Source organism: Rhinoderma darwinii, chromosome 6 (genome assembly GCF_050947455.1).
Source record: "Rhinoderma darwinii isolate aRhiDar2 chromosome 6, aRhiDar2.hap1, whole genome shotgun sequence".
In the NCBI taxonomy this organism is placed as follows: domain Eukaryota; kingdom Metazoa; phylum Chordata; class Amphibia; order Anura; family Rhinodermatidae; genus Rhinoderma; species Rhinoderma darwinii.
The window spans coordinates 25,580,949-25,606,942 of NC_134692.1; the positions used below are offsets into that span (position 1 = coordinate 25,580,949).

At 40.8% G+C, this 25,994-nt stretch overlaps 1 protein-coding gene across 2 annotated transcripts in view; it reads right to left on the reverse strand.

The window, feature by feature from the left end:
* ITGB6 (integrin subunit beta 6) overlaps positions 1 to 25,994 on the reverse strand; it is a 49,871-nt gene that overhangs the window by 11,868 nt on the left and 12,009 nt on the right. Inside the window, exons 5-9 of one of the 2 annotated variants that reach the window (XM_075829354.1) lie at positions 24,959 to 25,048; positions 10,580 to 10,714; positions 7,696 to 8,104; positions 6,442 to 6,664; positions 1,913 to 2,008 (exon numbers count right to left, since the gene is read on the reverse strand). In XM_075829354.1, coding sequence (XP_075685469.1) covers positions 1,913 to 2,008; positions 6,442 to 6,664; positions 7,696 to 8,104; positions 10,580 to 10,714; positions 24,959 to 25,048 — 953 coding nt within the window. The remainder of the gene's footprint in view (positions 1 to 1,912; positions 2,009 to 6,441; positions 6,665 to 7,695; positions 8,105 to 10,579; positions 10,715 to 24,958; positions 25,049 to 25,994) is intronic. The other variant, XM_075829355.1, reaches the window with a different exon arrangement.

Sequence of the window (25,994 nt, forward strand, 5' to 3'; positions counted from 1 at the left end):
AGCATTATAATACCCTAAGGCGGCCTCTTACTATGCATGGCTTGGCATACATTGTCACAACAGTTGGAATCAGTTAAGTTAAGAAAACAAGGAATGTCAGCTCGGTGTAATTTGACTCGCTTGAAGAAAAAAGTTATTTATGGTTAGGTTCTTGCTCTGTATTGCACTTGTCCCTGTTTGGTGGCAGCTGGACGTCAATGGAATCCTGAATGTGAGAGCCTCACCTATAATAACACCTCCGTCTATAAACTACTATATGCAAAAATATGCGGGATCTATGTGTCAAGTACATGACTGGAATATCATTTTACACCGCATTAAGGTTATTTATTAAAGGGTAACTAAACTTTCAAAAACTTTCGACATGTCATAGTGACATGTCAGAAGTTTTGATCGGTGGCGGTCTGAGCACTGAGCACTGAGACCCCCACCGTTCGCTAATGAGAAACGGCAGAAACTAAACGGCTTTTCTTGGAAAGCCGAGTAGTTGGTGTACAGGCTCATATCGTATTGAGCCAATACACCAATTGCTAGGCTTTCCGAGAAAAGCCAATCAGAAACCAAGCGGCTCAGCGCTCACCCGAGCGCTTCTGCGCTTCGTTTTAGCGATCGGTGGAGGTCTTAGTGCTCGGACATTGTGGGACAGTGCTACTTAGATACTGTGCAGTATATTATTAAATATGGTGGTGGTGGCAGCACTGTATAGCTTTGTTATATAAGAAACTGTACATGGCCAACATGTGGCACTGTTATTTGGGCTTATACTGTATGGCGCCTATAATTAGGCACTGTATGGTAGGGTTATCTGTTCACTGCATGACAGCAACGCAGGGGAGATAGATAGCGAAATATATATATATATATATATATATATATATATATATATATATATATATATATATATATAAAACAGCATAGGACGTAGTAATAGCACCAGAACTTTGAGGCAGATGAAAAACAGGGTGGATTTATTGACCTCAAACACAGCAACGTTTCGGTTCAACAGGAACCTTTCGCAACCTTTCTGTTGAACCGAAACTTTGCTGTGTTTGAGGTGAATAAATCCACCCTGTTTTTCATCTGCCTTGAAGTCCTGGTGCCGTTACTACGTCCTATGCTGTTTTATATTTAAAAAGTTGGGGAATTGATTCATCCCCTGGTGACGAGCACATGGCCTGATTTCCTGGATTTGTGGAATGCTGTGTTCATTTGCTCTTGTTTCGTGTATATATATATATATATATATATATATATATATATATATATATATATATATATATATATATATATATATATTTTATTTATTTATTTTTTTCCCTCTTTTCTGCTATATTCTCCATATAAAGTAAATTTTTCAAGATTCTAATTAAAGAGGATTGGTCTGCTCTCCTGACATGTCTGTTTTAGTAAATACTTTTATTTTCCTTATAATATCAATGCTAGAGCATCTTTCTGTGGAACTCTGTTGTTCTGCCTGGAAATGTATGACTTAATTGACAACTGGGTGTTACCATCCCCTTGTCAAGGGGCGTATCCCTCACACAGTCTGACACTGTCCAACCAGTGCTGACAGCATCAGATTGTGGAGTGACAAGGGGAATGGACACACCCAGTTGTATTAATACATTTGCAGGATGAACAATAGACGAATGGCACAATGCAGAGTTCTAAGAACAAATACTCCTACATTACTAAAACACTGTTTGTTGGCCGTTTCCAGGTAGCTACTGAAGATTTTTTTCTAAACTGATTTTCTTTATATAATATGAAATAATTTTCCCGTTATATAATTATAAAGCAGTAATAAGCATTTTACACAAAAACGGGACAGTTTCCAGTTTACCAATTTCAGGGAACTGTTCTCATACTCTCACATACAATTATAGGCTTACTTTCTGGATTCCTGGATCCTTCTTCTTTGCTGATAGAGGAATCCACCAGGTCACATGTCTCTGCACATACCCCAGTTTGCTGCTCCTCTGAAAACAGATGGCATTCAACACAGGGCCTGCATAAAGCAACACACACAGTTCATTTATCTCCGCCTGTCAACAAGCACAATAAAAAGTGGATCTACAAGAGTCAAAAGTTCTGCTGCGCACTTTTTACAGACGTATAATATTCATTGTCCTGAAAAATAACTTGATAAAATCCCCCTCGTCTGACATTCCCTCCGTCCTTCCATATGATTTTGAGACAGTCCTGCAGGCTACATAAGTCAGACACTTGTGTATAATAAATTGCGCTTTAGTCATCGTACCTGAATCTCATGCATAGTCATTTTTCAGAACTCAGATGTCACGTCTTGACTTGTGACTTTGCCCTTGTCACTACCTGGAGGCTCTGAATTCATCAGACATGTATTCAACTCAACACGTTCATGAGACGATCTTGTATATTGGACAGTACTGGGAATACATGAGTGGTTTCACTGACAGGACCCAGTTATCAGTTCACGTAAATGGGGAAGGACTATAAATACAACACATCAGGGGTGGTATTTCTATGCCGCTCATGTGCATTCATGTGGTTATAAAAAAATGCATAAACTATTTTTCTACCAAGCTCTACACCCTTGTCAATATAAAATCTGTAAAATTTTAAATGTATAGCCTAGTACTTCAAGCCAACAGTTAGGGCGCTTTCGCACCCAGCGTTTAGTGACGTATTTTGCGGCGTTTTTTTGGGGCAGTTTTTTCTGCATCTTTCGGGGGGGCTAAAACGCTGCAGTCAGATGTTTTGAAGAGTCTATAGCAAAATATGACAATATGTACATGCACAGCGTTGTATGGCTTTTAGTGTTGTTTTTGGGGTCAGTAAGCGGTTTTATCAAAACGTGGTATACTGAAGATATAGCATTTTTTCTCCATAGGTTTTTCAATATAACTGCGAAAACATCTATAAAAATGCTTGTACAAAAAGACACAATTAGAAATGCCAACAAAAATGCATATAAAAAATGGCATGAAAAAACACTTCAAACTGCAGGTGGAGGAGGTCTTAACCCCTCTGCGCACTCGGACGTGCCATTACAACTTAGCTCTTAATTTTTTTTTTTCATAAAACGTGATCAAAAAGTTGTATGTATCAAAACATGGTACTGATAAAAAACGAGTCGTCACAACACTCAATCGATGAAAAAATACAAAAGTTATGGCTCTCAGAATGTGGCGACACAAAACTAAAAGTTACTAAAAGTTTTTTTTCTTTAAAAGTAGTAAAATATAAAAAAAACTATATAAATTTGGTATCACCGTAATCAAATTGAGCCACAGAATAAAGTTAAGTTGTCTTTTTTACCACACGGTGAAAGCTGTAAAAATAGAACCCAAAAAAGATCAAGGAATCACACTTTTTTCCAATTTCCACCCGCAAATTTTTTTTTTCAGTTTCGCAGTAAATTATATGGTACTTTGAATGCTACCAATAGAAACTACAATTCCTCCCGCAAAAAATAAGCTCTGAAACCGCTCTTTTGAGAGAAAAATAAAAAAGTTATGGCTCTGGGAAGGTGGAGAGTAAAAAACGAAAATCAAAAAATGACTCAGTCCTGAAGGGGGTTAAAGGAGTTATCGCACCACAGATTACCCCTATAATACAGGAGCTGCCACAGCGTTCAGCTGATTTTGCCAGGAAAGCAGTAGCCAGACAGCCATTTTCCGTGCTTTGGCCATTGTAGGTAAAATGTATTATTACATGGCGGTACTTCAGATGAAGGGCCGTCCTTTAATACAAGTCTGCTCAAGTCCACCAGGACAGTTCTCCATTCTGGCTCTTAGAGGGGGTCCCAAGTGGGGGGCCATCACCTCTATGACATACATATACCTTAATAGGTCATATTGGCTGGGGTTGTCATAAGCTAATGCAATCCAACATTGTGCCACTGTGATATTGTTGTTAGGGATCTGCCAGGTACTTCATCTAGCTATACTCCTGGGATTAATCAATCCACACCTGAGGCCAGACCTGTTCGACTGACACCATCTCCCACCAACCAGGGTGGCAGGCTCAGGAGTGGGAGAGCCTATCGCGGCCTGGTCTCTCGGAGTTAGCTCCGCCCCCTGCCCTTTATTACCTGCCCTGTGCTCTCCCTCAGTGCTTGTAATTCTTTTGGATTCCTGGCCCCACTGCTGCTTGCTCCAGCCTGCTTCTGCCGTGCTTCTGCCTTGCTGCAGTTCTGCTTGACCTGCTTTGCTTGCCCTGGCTTGCTTCTGTCTCCGTGCCCGCTTGGGTGTACTCACTTCGTCCTGGTCCTGACTGTCCGTTCGCCGCCCCGTTTCCTCGTGGCGTTCCGTGGCTACTGCCCCTTCCCTTGCGTGTTCCCTGTTTGTCTTCCTGTGCACTTAGCCAGCGTAGGGACCGCCGCCCAGTTGTACCTCGTCGCCTAGGGCGGGTCGTTGCAAGTAGGCAGGGACAGGGCGGTGGGTAGATTAGGGCTCACTTTCCCTTCACCTCCTTCCTGCCATTACAATTGTTCTATTAAATGTTGAGAAATGCTCATATGCCTATTTAATATCTATCCCTAATATCCAAGGACAAATATAAACAATATGTAGATTTTCTCATTTTAGCAAAATAAAACCTTCCTTTTCCCTATAATGGAATCATCTTTCAGATTCTCTTTATATATTACAATCTAAGAAATAATTTAAGAAAGTGGAACTTTTTAGCTCCTCGGCCCCAATGAAAAGACTGCCATTGGGCCCTCACCTACCATGTGCTATTTATAATACTGGTGTCTTCTTATGTAGGAACTGTAGACCCCTCGAGCACCAGGGCCAGGTGCGACTGCTGCCTCTGAACCCCCCTATAGCTGCACCCCTGAATAATGACGAGTGACCACCAATTTTAAACAGTGCAGATTTCAACCAGATCACACCATTTAAATACATCAAATCAGATTAATATTGGTCAGAAATTGCTGAGAAATCTGAGTATAAATAAAGCTTTATTTGTCACGTTGAATAAATGCTGGTCTTCGAATAAATGTAATATTATTACATTTACATGTAGAATCCGGACCTCCCCGCCATAACATGCCCGAAAACCCACTGATGCCATTGATTGGCTGCAGCGATCATGTGGGTATAGGAGCATGTCATCGCTGCGGCCTTATCAACAAATAGTGGCGGGGAGGACCGAATCGATACGCTTGAATGCTGGGGGTTCTTTTAGATGAATAATGGCTCTTTTTAATTTTATCGCATCCCCGCAACCACATTTTAGATTAACTCAGACAGAAAACCCCTTTAAGAAAACCCACATCACCCATGTGATAAAATAAATGCCCACCTAAACGTCTAGCAGCTAATTACAGAAAAAAAAAAAAAAAAGTGGCTCAGGATTTGCTATTAGTCTTTGAAGGGGTTGTCCCACAAAACACATGTATCCCCTATCCACAGGATAGGAGATATATGTGTATTCGCTGGGGGTCCGACCGCTGGGACCCCCAGTGATAAGGAGAACGGGGGATCGAAAGTCCCCTGCATTGCTCCATCAGAAGAATGGGACATCCGGGGTCTGTGTCCGGCAGCTCCATAAAAATGAATGAAACGCCGGTCACGCATGCGTACAAGCGCGACAGGCGCTTCATTCATTTCTATGGAGCTGCCGGACACAAGCGGGAACCAGAACCCGGATGTCCCATGCTTCTCATGGAGCAATGTGGGGGGCTTTCGATCCCCCATTCTCCTTTTCACTGGGGGGTCCCAGCGGTCGGACCCCCAGCGATCACACATTTATCCCCTATCCTGTGGATAGAGCATACGTGTGTTTTGTAGGACAACCACTTTAACGTCATTGTTGACAAATGTTTTACCACAAAGAAAACCTACTATGAGGAATCTGCCAAACTCCTCATGGTACCCTTTGAGTATGATATAAGGGAACGTGTAATCACATCTGAAAGGGATTGTCTGGTTTAGAAACCCTATTTTCATATATCTTATCAGAGAATTCTGAGGTAATAGAGGGAAGTATCCCCTCTTCAGTATCCTCATCTATTGGCCTGTGTCGAGAGCAGCTATAAAGACAAACCCATTGATGTAAATGGACACTGTGTAATGCTTCATTCACCCTGGGGTGGCGCTGCAGGGAAATAGAACACTTACTGCCATGTTTCCCCACAGATCACAGCTGATCGTTGGGGGACGAATAGGTTATTGTCAAGGAACCCTTTTAACAAGTAGGGTTTTTCCAAAGTGGTCAACCCCTTTTTTTTAAGGTTTTGACTGTCAATAGGCTTTAATTTACTTCTAGTTTTTATAGGCCTGGGCTACTTTGATATCCCACTATAACCCTAAATTATACATAGCAAAAAGTTATATTTTCAGTTATATTTTCCATACAGGACTTTAACGTTTATTTTTAAGGATATGTAAACAGTGTACAAAGATGGAATTTACCATTAAATATAAGAGAATTGGAAGGTTAGTACTTTACCTCTGTGAGTTGCAGGGATCACCACACGTTGGGCACTTTTCACAGGTATCTCCGGAAACACCTTTGCTGTTACAGATGCATCTTCCACATTCACATCTACCTCTCCCGCTACACAGGGTTCCAGTTTCAGAGATGCAGGGGTCGATATTTGATGTGCAGTTGCAGTATTGTCCAGTCCAGCCGCTTTGACAGATGCACTCTCCACAATCACAGATACCATGACCTACAGATACGACAATAATAGGTCAACTCACGGACCTATATTTACAGGCATTTTTTCCCCTTTTATGCAAATTGTTCCTTAACCCCTTAAAGATGTGGCGTACTTTAGGATTTAAGGATGCAGAGATTTTTTTTTGTTTTTTCATCACTGCATTTCAAAAGCCATAACTTTTTAATTTTTCTGTCGACGTAGCTATATGAGGGTTTGTTTTGCTGGATGATTTGTACATTTTTGAAGTTAACTTTATTCTATGGGTCGTTGACATTATGGCCATTCCAAAAATGTATATTTTTTTTATATTTTACTAGTTTTTCACAGAAAAAGCACCTTTTTATTAAAAAATTATTTGTTTGTATGTAGCCATGTTACGGGAGACATTACTTATTTATTTTTTCGTTAACATAGCTTTGTCATGGCTTGTTTTTTTTGTGGTACATAGAACTTATTGATGAACTTTTATTCATTTTTTTTGAGAAAAAACTGCCTAATACAAATATGCCAAGCATAAATATTCCCAGGAAAATGCATCCATATAAATATCCTAACTACCCTATTCATATGTGCCAGCCATAGAAGTGTATATACTGTACATGTACCCACCACAATATTACCTAGACATTAATGTAAGGCACAGTGTGGGAATGGGTTAAAGGGGTTTCCCAACCTTTGACATGTATGGCATATCCACAGGATATGGCATGAATGTCTGATAGGTGGGAGTCTAACCTCTCCCGGACCCATCTCGACCTTGTTTTTCATGACCGATATGTTACACTACAGGGGAATATTATGGTTGTAACAGCTGATTGTGGGGTTTCTGAAGCCTGAACCAGGGCAATTCAGTCTGAACAGATGGTAAGTTTAATAATTTTATTTTTACATTAGCAACAACTACAGTACTACTGCCCCAAATAGCCAAAAATATGGATCTGAAGGGTGGGACAGCTGTAATTTTTTCGTAGAATTATTTTTAATGTAGCCCCACCATGTCAATTTTTGCTAGGACATTTCTTTTAGTGATCAAAATGTACCTCCACAAACAAGTCCTCCGTGCCTCACACATGAAAAGTCATCGCATTCACAACGAGGTCCATAAACCCGTCCATATAAAGAGGGATTGCAAATACATTGTCCACAAAAACACTCCCCCCGTCCAGAACACGTATCCAGTTCTTTACAGGAGCTATTGTTCAGCGATGCTTCGTTGCATTCGCATTGGGCTCCCAAAAATCCAGGTTTACAAACACAAACACCGCATTCTAGAGTGCCGCTTCCCAGACTGCACTCGGCGCTCTCCTCTTCAGCCTCAGCCTTACAGGAACAGGAGCATTCCGACTGAATTTCAATCTCCAGGATGTCTTGCAGACCTACAGGCTTTATTATAATATGCCTTGTTTGTTTTTCACAGGTGGTTGAGCTCACAGTCACATTGAAGGAAACCTGAAAGTATACACAATATAATATATGAACTTGTACGACAGCTATACATATGAAACATGCACTAAGGGATGCTTACTACATATGGATTTATACAACTTGCATTAATTGGGAGCTTTATAAATCTGTATGCAGTGAGCTCCACCTAGTGGCGGGTGTAGGTAAACAGAATTTTATCATTCAATTAAATGATAGTGTGCAGGGAAGCAGCGGGTGCAGGTTAGCACCAGACCCCTTCTCACTAAGGGGGGCTCATAGTGTGACGTGATCTGCATCTATGTTAGGTAAGCTATAGGTTCAGCCCAGAAAAAAAATTACATATAGTTTTCTCCTTTATTTCTTTTCTATCTTTGTGATACCCTGTTCCATTGACAATGAGTTTGAACATATCAATAGAAAGACACTGAATGCTAAAATACATTACCCCAGAACAATAGTATACACCTATAGGTGGCCATAAACTAGTGATCGGCCAAAACTACAGATTTAGAGACTTGTGTGTATCACTCAGCAATTTTTTTGTGCACCGACCAACAACGACCAACTCCACGTCCATGTCTAGGACTTAATCTGACGTGTTGGATTTTTTCAGTATTTTGTCATAAGCAATCATTGAGACTATACAGAAATCATAGTTCTGTACAATTGATGATACTATATGTAAAAAACATATTCCAACAAATTATGTCATGAAATTTATTCGCAGCCAGACAAAGGCGTGCTCCCAGGCGAATGCCTCCTGGCCGAATGGTGACAAAGAAAGTGTCTGTTGGCTGAGCATGGCAAAGCTGATGTCATAAGTTAAATTGCATAAACTTTCCTGCACACAAAAGATTTTACACAGATGTAAATTTCCATCTTTTCGGTGAAAAATTGTGACATATTGGTTACGATCATTGGTTTTCTCAACCGATGCTGATCGACTACGAATGAAGAGTTGGCGAGCGTTCTGCCATTCAAAACTACTAATGTCTGGCTAGCTTAACTCATAGACATTCACATATAGGTGTAATTACTTGGAATTATATTATTTTTTGCAGTTTATCTAACTTGAGTATCAAATCCTGCATGATCACATTTTTTCACTAGTGTGAAGCCAGTATGTATTTATGCAGCAATTTGATCTGAACCTATTGATTTGTGAACATTAAATACCAGCTATATAATATATTTTCATGTATATCAAAGGCTATGTAAACCTTTATTTTTTTGTGTCCCCCCCCCCCATAAATAGATTAGTCAGTGTGATTAGTGTAACTTTGTAGGTATTTTGTATTAAAAATTACTTTTACTTTTGGAGATACAGCTGTTCTGTATTCTCTATACAGAACAGCTGTATCTTTTATTTGACACTGAATCCGTTAGTACCGCGGACCTGACGGTTTCAGTGTCGGCGTGTCCTGACTGAACCTGTCAGGTCCGCGGGACTGACGGATTTAGTGTAAAATTAAAGATACAGCTGCTCTGTATAAAGAATACAGAACAGCTGTATCTCCAAAAGTGAAAGGAATTTTTAATAAAAACTATTTACAAAGTTACACTAATCACATTGACTAATCTATTTATTATTATTATTAATATTATTAAAAAAATAAAATAATGCTCTCAACGTTTTACATAGCCTTTAATCTAGGAGTCTAGTAAGATTAAAGAAACATTCCAGGCAAAACTGATACATTGTGTTATGCCTAGTGCAGGGCCTAAGGGGGCGGAGCATGACACAAAGATTCTCTATTTGGTGTTAATTGAATCCCTGTGCCATGTACGGCCCCCTCAGCCTTGCACTAGGCATAATACAGTGAAAAAGGTTTGCATAGAGTGTTCCTTTAAGGCAACTGGAGGTGACACAGATTTATTCCCTCTCACAGTAGGTTTCCTCTTAGGAGTTATGTTTGAAAACTAATGTGGTCATTGATGTTTTATGCTTCTAGAGTTATCCCAGATACCTGGAACCAAGGATGTACAACTAAAGAGGCAGCCTCTGCAGTGGATATCTGATGGATGGGAAAGGGATGCCAAGCTCAAGGTAGACCTTACCCATTTCCCATGGGATGTGTGAGTCTGCACCAGCCTACCACTATCCTGATTTGCAGTGTTATCAAGAAAGTGAGTAGGAAATGGCATGAAGGTAATGCCACCTACAACAGGAGGAGAGGGGGCAACAAGCTCCAGGCCATCCTGTTGTGGAATGATAGGGTGTAATGGAATGAACCAGCAGGGGGACCTGCTTTGATTATTCTATGGGGCATCCTCTTTTCTATGATGGAGAGATAGATAGATAGATAGATAGATAGATAGATAGATAGATAGATAGATAGATAGATAGATATGGGATCGATAGATAGATAGATAGATAGATAGATAGATATGAGATAGATAGATAGATAGATAGATAGATAGATATGAGATAGATGAGAAATAATTAGATAGTATAGATAGAACTTTTTATATATGTTTTTAAATTGATGCCTTACTTACCCTCTCTCCGACTTTAATTCTCTGGCACTTTTTACTATGTGGGGTGTTTGTTTCATTGTTACAGTTTGCAGTAAAGAAAAGGTTAAGTCCATCTGTGTCTCCTGATACCTCAAGCTCAATTTCCGACCTAAGTTCCTAGGCAAAGAGATGTGATTCAGCAATATTGCAGTGAAACATTAACATTTAGCTACTATCTGCCAAAAGGTCAGCAATTTCTTACGGCCCCTTGTGAATGAGTATGTGAGTCACCGGTGCCTTAATCACTGCTAGGATCATGGTATTAATGGTAAAAAAAAAGAGTAAGCACTTTCCACATTGCTTGCACTGCGCTGTTTACACTGTGTAATTGAAACTCCAGGCAAAATAATGGGAATTATCCTACTACAAAAAGTCGCCATTTGGGAATACAATATACGAATAAAGCAAAATGTGTCTTTTTTCTAGACATGTTACATAGATTTTAGAAAAATCTATCTATCCATCTATCTATCTATCTATCTATCTATCTATCTATCTATCTATCTATCTATCTATCTATCTATCTATCTATCTATCTATCTATCTATCTATCTACCTACCTACCTACCTACCTACCTATCTATCTATCTATCTATCTATCTATCTATCTATCTATCTATCTATCTATCTATCTATCTATCTATCTATCTATCTATCTATCTATCTATCTATCTATCTATCCATCTATCTAATCCATTCATCTATCTAATCCATCCATCTATCTAATCCATCCATCTATCTAATCCATTCATCTATCTAATCCATCCATCTATCTAATCCATCCATCTATCTAATCCATCCATCCTTCATGAACATATTTTTGATTGCTTGAATAAAATGGTAAACTATTTACTTGTTTTGCAAAAAATACACAATAGTCAATTGATCAGGAAGGACTGTATTTGTTGCATTGCCATCATTCTTTATTCCAGGAATTCAAACGCAAAACACACAAATCCATATAGTAATGAGTCTGCACCATGAGTGTCAAAGTCATCATTCGTGATACAGATCAACAGACATTAGGTAGTAGGTACAAGAATAGTAAATGGGCAAATGCATGAAAACTTATGTGCACTGGTCATTGACAGTGCCTATAAATGTATCTTTATGTCGTTTCGAAAAAAAGATATAATAGGTCACTACAGTATATGCAACACAGACTGTAGTCAAAACGAGTTGACAAAAGAACATTGACAATACTAGATAAACTGTGTAAAATACCTGTTTTAATATTGCAGCCACTTTGAGGCTGGTAGCAGCCCTGCTGTCCATAGTAATCCAATGGTGTAGTGGCAGCCTACAAGAAGGTGATTGGTGCTGCTTGTTAGAGATGAAATCACATAGAATGTGTAGGAGCCCATCTTCAGCCTAAGGCTACATTCACACGAGCGTGACAGATTTACGTGGGTAAAAAACTAGCGTAAATCTGTCCGTGTGCGTTGCGTTTTTGCATCGGTGCGCTTTGCGTCTAACATGCGTTTTTCATCCACTTGCAAGCACTTCTTTTTTTTTTTCAATGTAATTGATGCTTTAAACACGGACAGCACACGGATGTGCGTCCGTGTGCTGTCCGTGGTTTTCACTCACCCATGGACTTCAATGGGTGGCCAGGTGCGTGAAAATTTAGGACATGCAGTGAGTTTCACGCAATGAACACACGCTGCATGAAGAACAACACATGTGTGAATAGCCCCATTGAAAACAATAAGTCTGTGTGCTTTGCGTTGTTTCAACGCACAGCACGCGGACGAGAATCACGCTCGTCTGAATGAGCCCTAAAAAGGAGTGCCTATCACATCCAAAAGTGAAGGGCCCTTCAGCTGAGTGCTTCGTTTTACTTCTGGTGGTGGTCCGGGTGCAGAGGCGCCCACCGTGGCTGAAACGAAGGTGTAGAAGTGCTCAGCTAAGGACCCTTCACTTTCAGCTGTGATTAACAGCTCATAGACACTCTATGTGATTCCGTCTCAAGCCTAACAAGCAGCGCCAATCACAGCTGAAGATGCCGGACGCTCAGCTGAGCGCTTCTACACCTTCATTTCAGTGACAGTGGGGGTCACAGCAACCGGACCCCCATCGATCAAAACTTCTGATATATCTCTATGACATAACAAAGGTTTTTTGAAGGTAGCTGGCCAATGTCTGCTTGACACATTTGCAGGGGCACCTGAATATTTGTATACATTAAGTACTTCTGTGGTAGGTATATGTGTATAGCACTACTGTGGCTGGCACATATAAATAGATATTTAAACTTGACATATTTGTATGGGCATTTCTGTGCTTGCCATTTTTTAATTTGGGCACTACTGTTGCGGCATGTGCCAAATATACCTATCCTTCTTTCATTGCTTCCAAAGCCCGGAGGTATACAAATCATCTCAACCTCACATTTTACACATAATACCACACCTATTATCTGCAGGGGAATTCTGACATCTACTTATCTCCATGGTTTCATCACTCCTTTATGGAATTGTAAAGTCTTACCCCATTAAGCTAAGCCTTGACACATTCCATAAGACAATCAGGTACATTCATATTGGTCTGAACAACGCTTATTGTACACAATATAGTCCTCTCATATGCATGAAAGAGAAGAATGTCGTTCTGTTTTTTCAATAAAATCATGATAGGAAATTCTCGGTACGGTGGGAAATCTCTCTTCATACTAGACTACATAGAATGTATAGTTGCTTTCTTTCGGAAACATCTGTAATGAAGGAATTTCTGTCAAGCTTGAGCATGTTGACCTGGTAGATTACTCAGAGTGCAATGCCCTGAGCCATAAAATTACTTGAGTTTATAGTCATCTCCAGCAGATCCACAACATAACAAAGTCTTGGCCATTGAAAATAAAGGCCCTTTTACACGGGCCAATGGGCAAATGACAGAACTCTTGTTCCCAATCAGTGCCTTCTGTAAACAGGGCAACAATCAGCCGATGAACGAGCAAACGCCTGTTTATCGGCTGATTGAATCGTTTATGCACCCTAAAATATTATCGCTTTTGGCAGGACATCTCCCTGTGTAAACCGGGAGATGTACTGCCGACATGATAGAAATGTATGGGGAGGAGTGATCGTAGTAATGAGTGCTTGTCCCCATACATAGCTTGTGAAAGGAGCAAACAAGCGCGAGCGCCGATCAAAGAGCTGCCTCGTTGCGCGGCGTTCGTTTACACGGCCCACGTCGGGCCGTGTAAGAGGACCCTCATAATATGAGCTTTAATAGTATCTCATAGCAAATAAAACATCAGAGTTGTATAGTGTATTTATTAATATTAAAAGAACATATGTACATTCAGTGGCCACTTTACTAGATCACCTGTGCACTTGCTCGCTCATACAAAAAAGAACTGGAAGCCACACAATGCACAAAAGCCTGAAGACTTGGGCAAGAGGTTCAGTTATTGTCCAGACCAATTACCAGAATGGGGAAGAAATGTGATTGTGTGGTCATGGAATGATTGATGGTGTTGCATCGTTGGTTTGAGTCAGGACCGGTACAAGAGGTAGGCAGAGTAGGAAGCCATTGAGGGCATCATTGGTAGTGGAAGCAATTGGACACTGTATCCGTGCTGCTGATAATGCTGTAGGTGTAGGCTTTGAATGGGTGCCTACTTTTAGTGCGTTAGTGAAGTTCCAATACTTGTCACACAGGCATAGATTTGACAGGCGCCCACTATAGCCAAACAGTGCTACCTGTAGAGCAAAGCGGTTGACGCACGAGAGCAAGCGTTGGGAAGCAGTGTAGATATGTATGTATAATATAATACATATAAGAAAGGTGAGGGATGAAGCAAGACAGGACCTGCAAGAGTCGGTAGACCCTACAACAATTACATCATAGGGTGGTCAGATAGATGTAAGGTGCGGAAAGGGGTCCCTTTTCTTAAGTGTGGACTCATTTAAGACTGTTGCCTTAATGATTATCGGGCAGACGAGCGTTCATAGAACGCTCGTTGCCGATAATTGCCCTGTGTAAAAAGGGCAGCGATCAGCAGATGAACGAGCAAACACTCGATCATCTGCTGGTCGTATCGTTTTAAAAAAGTAAAATATTATCATTGTCGGCAACACATCTCCCTGTGTAAACAGAGAAACGTGCTGCCGACATGATAATAATGTATGGGGACGAGCGATCGGAGTAACAACCACTCGTCCCCATCCATAGCTCCGTGTGACAGGAGCAAGCGAGCGCCGATCAACGATGACTCGTTGATCGGCGCTCGCTGCACCGGCCGAGTGTCAGCCGGTGTAAAAGGGCCTTTAAAGTAGGAAATGTTATGTGTTTGCCAGCTTCAACCCTTTCTTTGTTTCAGCAAAATACTTTATCGATGATAATGACTGTAGGGCTGTGATACTATGTTTATTGCACTGTGTTATATCTGCAGTACCTGTGGTCATGTAATCATTCTGTGCAGGTCCTCATGTCTGTGTCATACATGACATGCTGTTGTTGTCAACGCAGTGGTGATTCTCTCTTTTTTGGCGGGGAGGTGCAGCCATAACTAAGGTGGCAGGTTTTTTTAAAGTGCATCTGTCACCAGCATTTCACCTATTGAAATCTCCTCACCCCTCGCTGGCTGTTGCTGTCAAAAGTTCTTTGGCATTTTCCCCTCTACTAAACTCCTCCTCCGACCGTAAATAATGGTCTGCAAACATTATGCCCTCCCACCGCCGAAAACTGTCATTTCCTGAATGCTGAAATCTCATCTGAGATAGCGCGCATGCGCCTGTCATGTATGTTCCAACGCCCTTCCTCGCTTCGTCCAGGCCTCAAATCTAGTTACTGCGTATGCGCCGCTATGGTGTCCCATTTTGTGCCTGCACCAGAAAAGGACATTGATGCGCAAGCGCAGGATTTCATGTGTGTAGGGGGAAGCGAGGAGCTGTCAATCAAAAGTAAGGAGGTGGGGTTAACTCCGAAAGGCTTGAGGAATGAAGAAATGACTGTTCAAACAAAAATATAACTCTTTTTTGCTCATTAACGCATTCAGTGTGGGAACACTAAGAAACAGAATACTAAAGGTACAGAGCCGACTTTTATAGGTTACATGAAAACGATTCACCCACTACCACCAGGTATTGCTGGTTTAATAGGTGAAATGCTGGTGTTAAGTTAAACTCTTCAGTTTGTGGAGTGCTGAGGCGTAAGGACGCTGCACTCGCACATTTAGGAGGAGAGGAAAACTGGCAAGCATATTGTGCCTAAGTAAGTAACCATTACGTTTAAAGGGTCTTTTCAGAATAAAAGTGAGTTAAGTTGCAAAAATTCTGTTATGCTCGTGCTACACTATCCCTTCTGTGGGGCGGACACTCTCAGACCCCTTGCCCAAAGTACACGGTCACACATAAAAAATGCACATGTGTAGATGGGATGGAAGCGGAGGGAAATGACAGCCAAGTATTATAAATAAGGACATTAGGGATTGGTGTTGGAAAAAGGAGGAGTAAGGGGGAAATTTTATGAGCTTTAGGAACATTTGTATTTGAGACATGAACTACAGCTGCCTCATCCAAACAAGCCTTTCATAGTTCATATTACCCCTTGTAGCCTTTCATCTAAATACATGGAAAAGTCTTCATTTTGTGGTGTCATTCTACTGGCAAGACAAATAACAATTCTTATCTCAGCAAAGATAACACATAAAGAGCGGTAATTGCTGCACTTGAAACGTTCTCTTAACAGACTAAAAACATCACAAACCACATTTTATGATGGAGTGTCCCAGTAAAACCATGGAAAAGGATCATGCCATTCATACACAGTCCCAGAATAACTAACCCAAAATATTCTTATTATGAGAAAATAAAGGGAAACAATTGTTATAGACTGCTTACCAAACAATATTATGATCTGTGATGATCATATTTTTTAAAGGGGTTGTCCATTTTGTTCAAATTCTTTTTGTTAAGAAAGTCCTCCAAAGACAATCTGATCACAGGGTGTCCTAATGCTGAGAGCCCCACAGATCAGCTGTAATTTCTGAGGGAACTGAGCAACATATGTTTAATTCCTCTGCAGCGCCACCACAGGGGGAATGAAGTATGACACAGTGCCAACTGAAATCAATGGGCTGTTGTAATGCATGGACGTGTTGGGTACTCTAAAGTTAGACAGTGTCCTGAATGAGAGAACCCCTCTAATAACTCCGCTTCATTTCAATTTCTAGTTACACTCCTGCCACTTTATGGATAATGTATATAATTCTCATCTATGGAACCCCCACCTCTTGGAAGAGTAGGGGTCCCTTTACGGCAGTTTGCCGATATTACCAGCTGAGAATAAGTGAACAGATAGCAATGCATACATGGGGCTCACGGTTTTTGAAGTCTAAGGGCTCTTGCAGATGACCGAGTGCCACTCGGGCCGTTTTTCACGGCATGTGAGTGGCACCCGATAGTTTTCACGAACCCATTCACTTTAGGACCCGACTCTCCGATCCGTGGAAAAATAAAACATGTCCTATCTTTCCACGGATCACAGACGGGACTCGGGCGGCACACACAGTCGTGTGCAAGAGCCCTAAGTGAGTCACATAACTCCCATAAACTTCAGTGGAGAGGGCATTGTGAATGTGTGGCTACCTCCTCGATATTTGGTTGCAGCAGTAGGTCTGATGGGTTCCTGGTTCCAGGAATGAGATGGAGGCCCAAACACAATTTTGTGCCCAGGGGCCTCCATCAACCTTAATGCAGCCCTGAGTGCATCCATTCATTATACAGTCAGATCATTCAATGGGTGGTGTAGAATACACCATTATTTCTCCTGCCGTGGTACCATTGAAAAACCCTACCTTCATTTTCCTGAGCATCAGTCAACCAGAAATCCCATAATTAGCTGTTATGAGTGCTACGACTATGGCCGCAGCAGTCCAAGGAAGGATCATTAAAAAAAATATATTCACAAATACCCAGGAAAATACCCAGGAAAAAAGCGAGTGAAAGTTTCCAGTAGTAAATTATTTTTGAGTGGCAGAGATTTTGCTGATACATCCCATGTGCTATGAAAATTGACTTCTTTGTGTTATCTGCAGCTTGTTTCACACATGCTGCTTCTTTTTCATAATACTCAATGTGAAAAGTTTTAGCGGTTAAAAAATAATGTACAAGTTGTTTTTTGCTACAATCAGCGAGCTGGAGCATGCCGCGATCATGCTGTGACTCACCCTCACTACATACGTAATCATTGCTCATTGCACAAATATTTAGAAAATGAAGTCGCTTGTACTTTTTCTTCTCAAGTTTATACAACTAGAAGAAATGATTGACTTGTAAGATGTGAAGGTAAAATCAGAGTGTATCACAGTATTGTTACCTGTGTTACCTGCCAACCCCACAAAGTAAACATCCCTATAAACAATACATAATGATGAGTTGGTGAATTCATTCATAGTATGCTAATATATGATATTAACGCTTCTTCTTCCATTACCTTTATGTCTTCTTCCTGTGGTAGACCAAGTTATACTCCTGACTCCCTCTTGTAGCTAGCTCCAGAATAAAGCAGCCGTTTTTATCAGCCATGAAAATACCACTTAGGCCTAGTGTACATCACATTTTTTACTTCCGTCGCCATCGGAGGACCCGACTAATACCTTTGACGGAAGGTTGCATGGTATCCCACTCTATAGGCTTACATTGGGATACTTTGCCTAAACCCCCCGGTCAGAGCGCTATCTGAAGCGTTGTGCCCAGGGAAGCTCCTGACGCCACTGTCCATATTTAGATAGAGATGTCAGGAGCTTTACAATGCCAGAAGTGCTCTAGCTGGGGACTACTGTCCTAGGGAAGCTTTACAATACCGAAGTCGCCAGGCAGAGCATTGGAAGCAGTCTGTTCAAGGACTCTCGCCATTGGGGAAGCTTCTCTTGCCAGGACTAAAATCCCTGGGCCAAGCGCTACTTGATTCTCTTCTCCAGGACTTCGACCCTAGAACAGCTCCCCAACATATATGTTTAACGTACAAAAAATAGGAAGCAGCCCTCCAAAAGTATCAAAAATGATTTATTCACCACCACATCTTAGTGCAACATTTCACCCTCACATTGAAGGCATTTTCACGCATGTTTAATGTATATATGTGGCGGATGTCATACAGTGACATCCATCACCTATAGGCTCCCATGTTACAAAAATGTATGCTATGCAGGATTACTAAGAATGTGGGATCCCTCAGGATGAAACAGCGTAGTCTACTAATCTATTCCATTCTACAAAATAAGGTATACTGACGTATACCAGCCCAACGGAGGCCAAAAGCACACTCTTTGGCCTCCAATGTACATGATAAACGTAGGGCCAAACTATTATGTGAACTAGGCTTTAGTCACACAGAAAATAATGAATTCTCTATGTCTCCGCTGTTACATTTAATGGTAGACTGCTATGGTGGACTGAGAGTAAAACAGAAGAAAATGTGCACTTTTCGTTTTACATTTAACACTATAGTAATGGTTCAGTTCCTTTGATTAGTTTTTTGATACGTTTTTAAAATTGATTTATTCCACTCTGTCTGATCTCTATCTGGTTTCCTATAGTAGGGTGACAATCCATATAGCTGCCATTGTAGTTTTCCAAGGGGTTTTCACCTAGATGTCCTTACGTCCCTATTTGCTTTACACAACTCTAGCACCACCTCTACAGGTGCTGTAATTTCTTTATTCTATACTGTACCTTCATACGAATCTGATTTCATATGGAGGCAAATAGAATTTTCAAGTGTCGGAATCTGACAGAAAGAAAGTTATGGCATGCTCCATTGAATGCCGTATTATGGAGTTATTTTCCCCTGGAAACATTCTTTCTAGGAAAAAATAGCATGGAGCACCATACGGCATCAGACAAAGGGCCTACAGCTTCATAGTACAGAAACACAGGGACTTCGTGTATGCCATATGCATAAGGCCTTATTGTCCAGAACTGAATTCACAATTGTGATGGTTGCTACTTGAACCAGCTGATTAGCTTGTGGGCGGCAGACACATCCCAAACAGCTTAGCTGAGCTCATTTAATAATTTAATGCAATGCTCTGAGCTGTACTGCATTCTGGGAGAGAGTATTTAATCTTACATTAGATCACTGTACAGTGCCTGATGTAAAGGCTGTACTTTCCAGAATACAAATCACCAGAAATTAAGTCAGCAGGGAATGCTTGGATCGATCCGACCCTTCGGCTGCCGCTGTGCACCGGATGTTTGGAGCGGTATGCAGTAGTTGGAGTTTCAGTAGTTTGAGCCGGAAGCAGATGGCTCCAACCACTGCATAGCGGCTGTTCGGCAGAACTGCAGCTCTGCTCCTATTCTTTAACCGAAGCCACCTGCTTTCCGGCAATATCGTCTGGTATCCGAAGGCAGCCGGAGTGTCGGATCGGTGCGGGGTCCGTGTTTGGGACATTCACCGATCATATATTGATGACCTATCCGGTGGATAGGTCATCAGTTGTCGGAAAGTGTAAAGCCCCTTTAATGTAGTTCTGGGTGAAATTAAATATAATACAGGCTGCAGGTCAAGACAAGCACAAGATTAGTAAAGCAGTGGAGAACAAGTCAAGAAACAATAGGAGACTATAGGTGACCAGCTGAATGTTTTAATTTAAAGGGTAACTAAACTTTAAAAAAACTTTTGACATGTCATAGTGACATGTCACAGATTTTGATCGATGGGGGTCTGAGCACTCAGACCCCATTGATCGCTAAAACGAAGTGGAAGAAGCGCTCAGGAGAGCGCTGTGCCACTTTGTTTCTGATCGGCTTTCCTCGGAAAGCCGAGTCAGCGGTGTACGGGCTTATATACTTTCTATTGACCCTGTACACCACTTGCTCAACTTTCCGAGAAAATACGATCAGAAATGAAGCAGCACAGTGCTCACCCGAGCGCTTTTGCCACTTTGTTTTAGAGATCGGTGGGGGTCTCAGTGCTCGGACCCCACCGATAAAAACTTCTGACATGTCACTATTGAAAGTTTAGTTACCCTTTAAGATAAATTAGACATTAGAGGATAGGGATTATCCATAGTGTCTTAGGATACCTAAATTTCTGAGTGAGCAGAAATGTCGCAAATTGTGCCAAATTGATCAAAATGGCACACATGACATAACATATTTAGCGCAACTCGCTTTCGATGCTGGACATATTTCTCTTCATTACGTCAGCTTTTCAGAGCACAATCTTTATTATCACTATTTGCTATATAGTTATTGCTACTTTAAAGGGTTATATGAGAAAAGAAAAAAAGGTCTTCATTAAAGAGGCTCTGTCACCAGATTTTGCAGCCCCTATCTGCTATTGCAGCAGATCGGCGCTGCAATGTAGATTACAGTAACGTTTTTATTTTTAAAAAACGAGCATTTTTGGCCAAGTTATGACCATTTTCGTATTTATGCAAATGAGGCTTGCAAAAGTACAACTGGGCGTGTTGAAAAGTAAAAGTACAACTGGGCGTGTATTATGTGCGTACATCGGGGCGTGTTTACTACTTTTACTAGCTGGGCGTTGTGTATAGAAGTGTCATCCACTTCTCTTCACAACGCCCAGCTTCTGGCAGTGCAGCACTGTGACGTCACTCACAGGTCCTGCATCGTGTCGGCACCAGAGGCTACAGATGATTCTGCAGCAGCATCGGCGTTTGCAGGTAAGTCGATGTAGCTACTTACCTGCAAATGCTGATGCTGCTGCAGAATCATCTGTAGCCTCTGGTGCCGACACGATGCAGGACCTGTGAGTGACGTCACAGTGCTGCACTGCCAGAAGCTGGGCGTTGTGAAGAGAAGTGGATGACACTTCTATACACAACGCCCAGCTAGTAAAAGTAGTAAACACGCCCCGATGTACGCACATAATACACGCCCAGTTGTACTTTTACTTTTCAACACGCCCAGTTGTACTTTTGCAAGCCTCATTTGCATAAATACGAAAATGGTCATAACTTGGCCAAAAATGCTCGTTTTTTAAAAATAAAAACGTTACTGTAATCTACATTGCAGCGCCGATCTGCTGCATTAGCAGATAGGGGCTGCAAAATCTGGTGACAGAGCCTCTTTAAAGACACTAGGACTGAGCTGCAATACCAAACAAATCCCTAAAACAAGGGTGGCGCTATTTCTGGAAAAAAGGCAACCCCTTTTTCTAATCTCATACAACTTCTTTAAGAAAAAAAAAAATTAAATAATTGTATGCTTTATTTTCATGCCCTATCCTTGAAATCTGACTATTTCCACTGCTACACTGCCAATACACCAGGCAACTACTGGTGGTCTTGCATTTATGACAATCCAGCATCTTGGTGGTTACAAATGTGCTGGATTATCAGAATTGTACTGTATAAAGTTGTAAGAACTAAAATAAAAGCACAGAAGTAAAGCTATGTGCGCATAAATAAAATCTCAAATTCCGAGGCATCCAAATGATAAACTAAGTTAAAGCCCCCTGCCTGAGGTTTCCAGTGCTGAGTATATTACAAGTAACTGCAGTCCTTCAGCAAATTGCTAAGAAATTAAGAATATATTTCTTCATATTGTAGGTTTTTCTTCTAGTTCGATTGCAGGAACCCGGGGCTTTACAACCAAAGTAATTTAATGAACTCTTCTAAAACCAACTCTTATAGCTTCGACACTGATATTGGAGAACGCGCTCCGTGGCCTAATGTTCCTTCTTTCTCTTTTTCAGAAGCGACTTTCCTTTGCATTTCTAAATTGAATTTCCCCTCTCCCTGGCTTCATACTGACTTAACAGCATTATAATAGTCTTAGTCATGGGCAGCTTTATTTTGTAAGTCTGGCCCATTAACCAGCTGCTGCAGATAAAATACTGTGTCATATTATACAGCCATTAATGTCAAATGTGATTACATGGCCAAGATAGGAAGGAGAGAGGACCGGTGGCTAATACAAGCCTCTAAAGCAGAAGGCTTGAGTTCATTACTAACGCTGCATGATTCAACATATCTATATTGGTTTTGCCACTGTAGCACTTAAACAGAAAAGCGATTTGTATCATCTGGATCCACATGAAACCAAATAGTCCAGTAATGGAGTTTTTAACCCAGTTCTCACCAAAGTGATGAGCATAGCAATACATAGGATAAGAGAATGGCCCTCATACCTTAAGTGGAAGAAGCAACGTTTGTATTATCCTATTATATCTTTCTATATATCCTTTGAGATAACATTTATAGCTTAAACATTATGGTGGAAGGAAATCGATGTATTCCCTAAGTGTATGTTCACAGGGTGATTACTATGCAATAAAATGATATGTAACCCACAAAGCTTTTGGAGAAGGTGTTGCAACTTTTTATGTTCCTGCTAGGGCAGTCTTTTTTAATAGAGGAGGTCATCCGCTTGGAAGTCAGGACACTCATTGAAAATCACAGCCGGGGGCATAGCGAAGAGGGGACAGGCAAGGGATATGCCCCGAGTGAAGATTTGCTCACACCCCAACATGATCGTAGAGTCGCCAGGGGGCCAACTGAATAAAAAGGGGGCAATCAGCTTATTCTTTGGGGGAATTTTCAGCAATAAGACCTGCTGTAATTAACTGTTGGCAAGGAGACTTGCAATATGAGTGGGCACAACCTTTTTAAAAAGCATAGGGAACCATATCTGGTCTGTGGGTTGCTTGACGCCAGATCAAGGAGTTAGCTTGACTTTAAAAATGCATTGCAAAAAAAGATTGAAAGATTCAATCATTTATTATATGTCCCGCATTTGCATTGCTCTGATCTAATTTCCTCAGAGACCCATAGTCATCTCCGTTATTTTTCAGCATCGTGCTTCCTTAAGGGGCTGCAATCAGTTGTAATCCGTGAGCAAGAGTTCAATTCTCCTGCAGCGCCACCAGAGGGGAAATGAAGCATTACATCGTTTCCATTGAAATCAATGGACTGTCTGCAGAACGGATGTGCCCAGTGACACTCTGCCTGTTCTTCCTTATAAATAAAAGTGCTGATTGGGGACCCCACCTTAATTAACTTAGAATTCCCTATTCTGTAAATAGATTTTCTAAACCATACAAGCCGTTTAACCAACCTCAGCTTTTATATGAACCACTTAGTACTGCAAAATGAAAACATGATAGATTTGAGTACTTTGCATTTATAAGGTTTATAAAATCCAAATATGTACATGATGCACTAGTTTGGCCTAAGGGATTTTGTAATTCTGGAAATGTTTTTAATTTACTAATATACGAAACATTAGTGTCAATTACTTCTCCTGGCTGTAGAGACTGAACTATGGTGATGAAGTTCCTATAACAAGCAGTGGTAACATTTAACAACTCTCTCCAATGTATGTTACAGGCTTATTACCAAGCAATATAAAACCTACAGTATTCATTAACATCTGTACCTACTATATATTCTATTGTATATGCCTAGTGTTGCCATTAGGGTATTGATTCTTCAAATGGCAGGACAATGGCAAACTAAAAAAAGGACTTTTATGCACTGAAAACCTTTGTTGCAAAATTAGGTTCAGTTCTCACTAAGGTAAGAATATAGATCTGTCCTCACACACACATATACTGCAGTCCTGATTGTAGACATGAATATACATTTCTGTCACTAACCATAATTTTTTTTGTACGCCATATTTTATTTGCTATCTAGTGGTGGTCAACCCTCCACATAACAAGGGCTACAAATGTTGCCCTTGACTTCATCAAAGAGCCACACATCATTATCAGTCACGACAGGGGGTAGATATACCCACATATAGAGCTTGTTTACAAGGCCATATTTGTTTGTGGTGCATCCATATAATTTTTTTTCTGCCAAAATCTGGTGTTATTGGCAAAACATATGCATAGGGCCATGTAAACAAGCCATTTAATGGTGTGTCCCAATCCTGGCCCCTCCAGAAGAAAATATTCTGAGATACCTCTATACAACTATATTCCAGTAGCAAGTGACCTACTCCGCTGTCAGCTTCTTATAGGATTGTCTTCTGCTGGACCCCTGGCCCCTGAGCCTGGGCCCACCAGAGAATCCCCTGGTCCCCTGGTTGACTAGTACAATTCTGCATGCCATCAAATAATACCTGCATAGCTGGCGTTAGCTCCAGGCATGCTTGGGCAGATATCAGTGACCATTAGGCTTGGAGGTCCAATGATGATCTGAGTAAACATTCTCTATACTTGTCAAGCCAAGGATAGGTTCAACAGGTAGTCCACTGAGCATCACTTGAGGGCTCACATTCTACTAGAGTAAGCCCTGAATTTGTGTGCCATATTTTAACAATCCTGTGCACCAAGGCCATTTACAGTATCTAAACTGTCTTACAAAAAATAGAACATTATCATATAACTAGAAAAAAATCTTCAAATTACATGCTATACAATAATATAAAATCTTACTTTGTATGCCGATAAAATCAACTGTAATACATTTCCTGAATCTTTGTCCAGTAGTCCTACAGTGGCTCCAGGTATCAGTTTGGCATATTTCTGTAATAAACAAGGAAAATATATTAAGACTGAAGTGCCCACTGTAAACTTTTTACAAGAAATTACTTATACTGTATATTTAGCAGGGGTAGACTCAGCTGTCGGGCAGTACATGAGGGCTCAGTAACTGATGGGACTCCATGTAGACAATGGGACCCAGCTCTACTACCGATGCCATGCTCAACTGATTTTGACATTCACCTGGATGATCAAGTGAGCGTCTCATAAGCAACATCATGTCCCCTAGTGTGGTGATGTTATTGGTCCCATCATATGGTTCCAGGGCAGTGCCAACCCTCCCCATTACCAGAGACGTAATTATTTTGATAGTTGGTATTAAGATCATAAACCATACCACCTCCATGACTGTCCACATCCACCTCCTTCTCAATTTTCAATTTCAGAATGGAGAGGTGTTTAGTGGGTTGGTGTTTTTTTTTTTAAGTTTTTGACTTTTGTTTTGTTTTGTTGTAGTTATTCATTTAATCAGGAATCAATATGTCTTGCATAAGTAAAAAATAACGGTAAGTCTACTTATAAACATACAACATGAGTAGACCTTAGCCACACAGTGATTAAAAAGATGCAATAACAAGGTGACATCCAGTATTGTACCCATGAGATGAGTTATACAATGTGTGCGACTCAAAGCAACCACAACTTAGAGTTGTACAGAAATTTCTGCTCACTACAACTTTTTTGCCTCACAACATGGTCAAGTGACTGTCTCATTCCAATAGAATTGTTGTATGACATACATTGGTCATATGACACACTGATGTCTATTGGGAAAAATCTTTAAGTTTTTGAAAGTGTCACTATGTAGCGACTTCAGGCAATATAAAAAAAATGGAGACCCTCTCAGTCTAATTGGATGAGAGCAGACCATGTGGCCTCATACATGGCAGCTTCGAAGAAAAAAAGGAGTTGTAATGTGGTCTGCTCC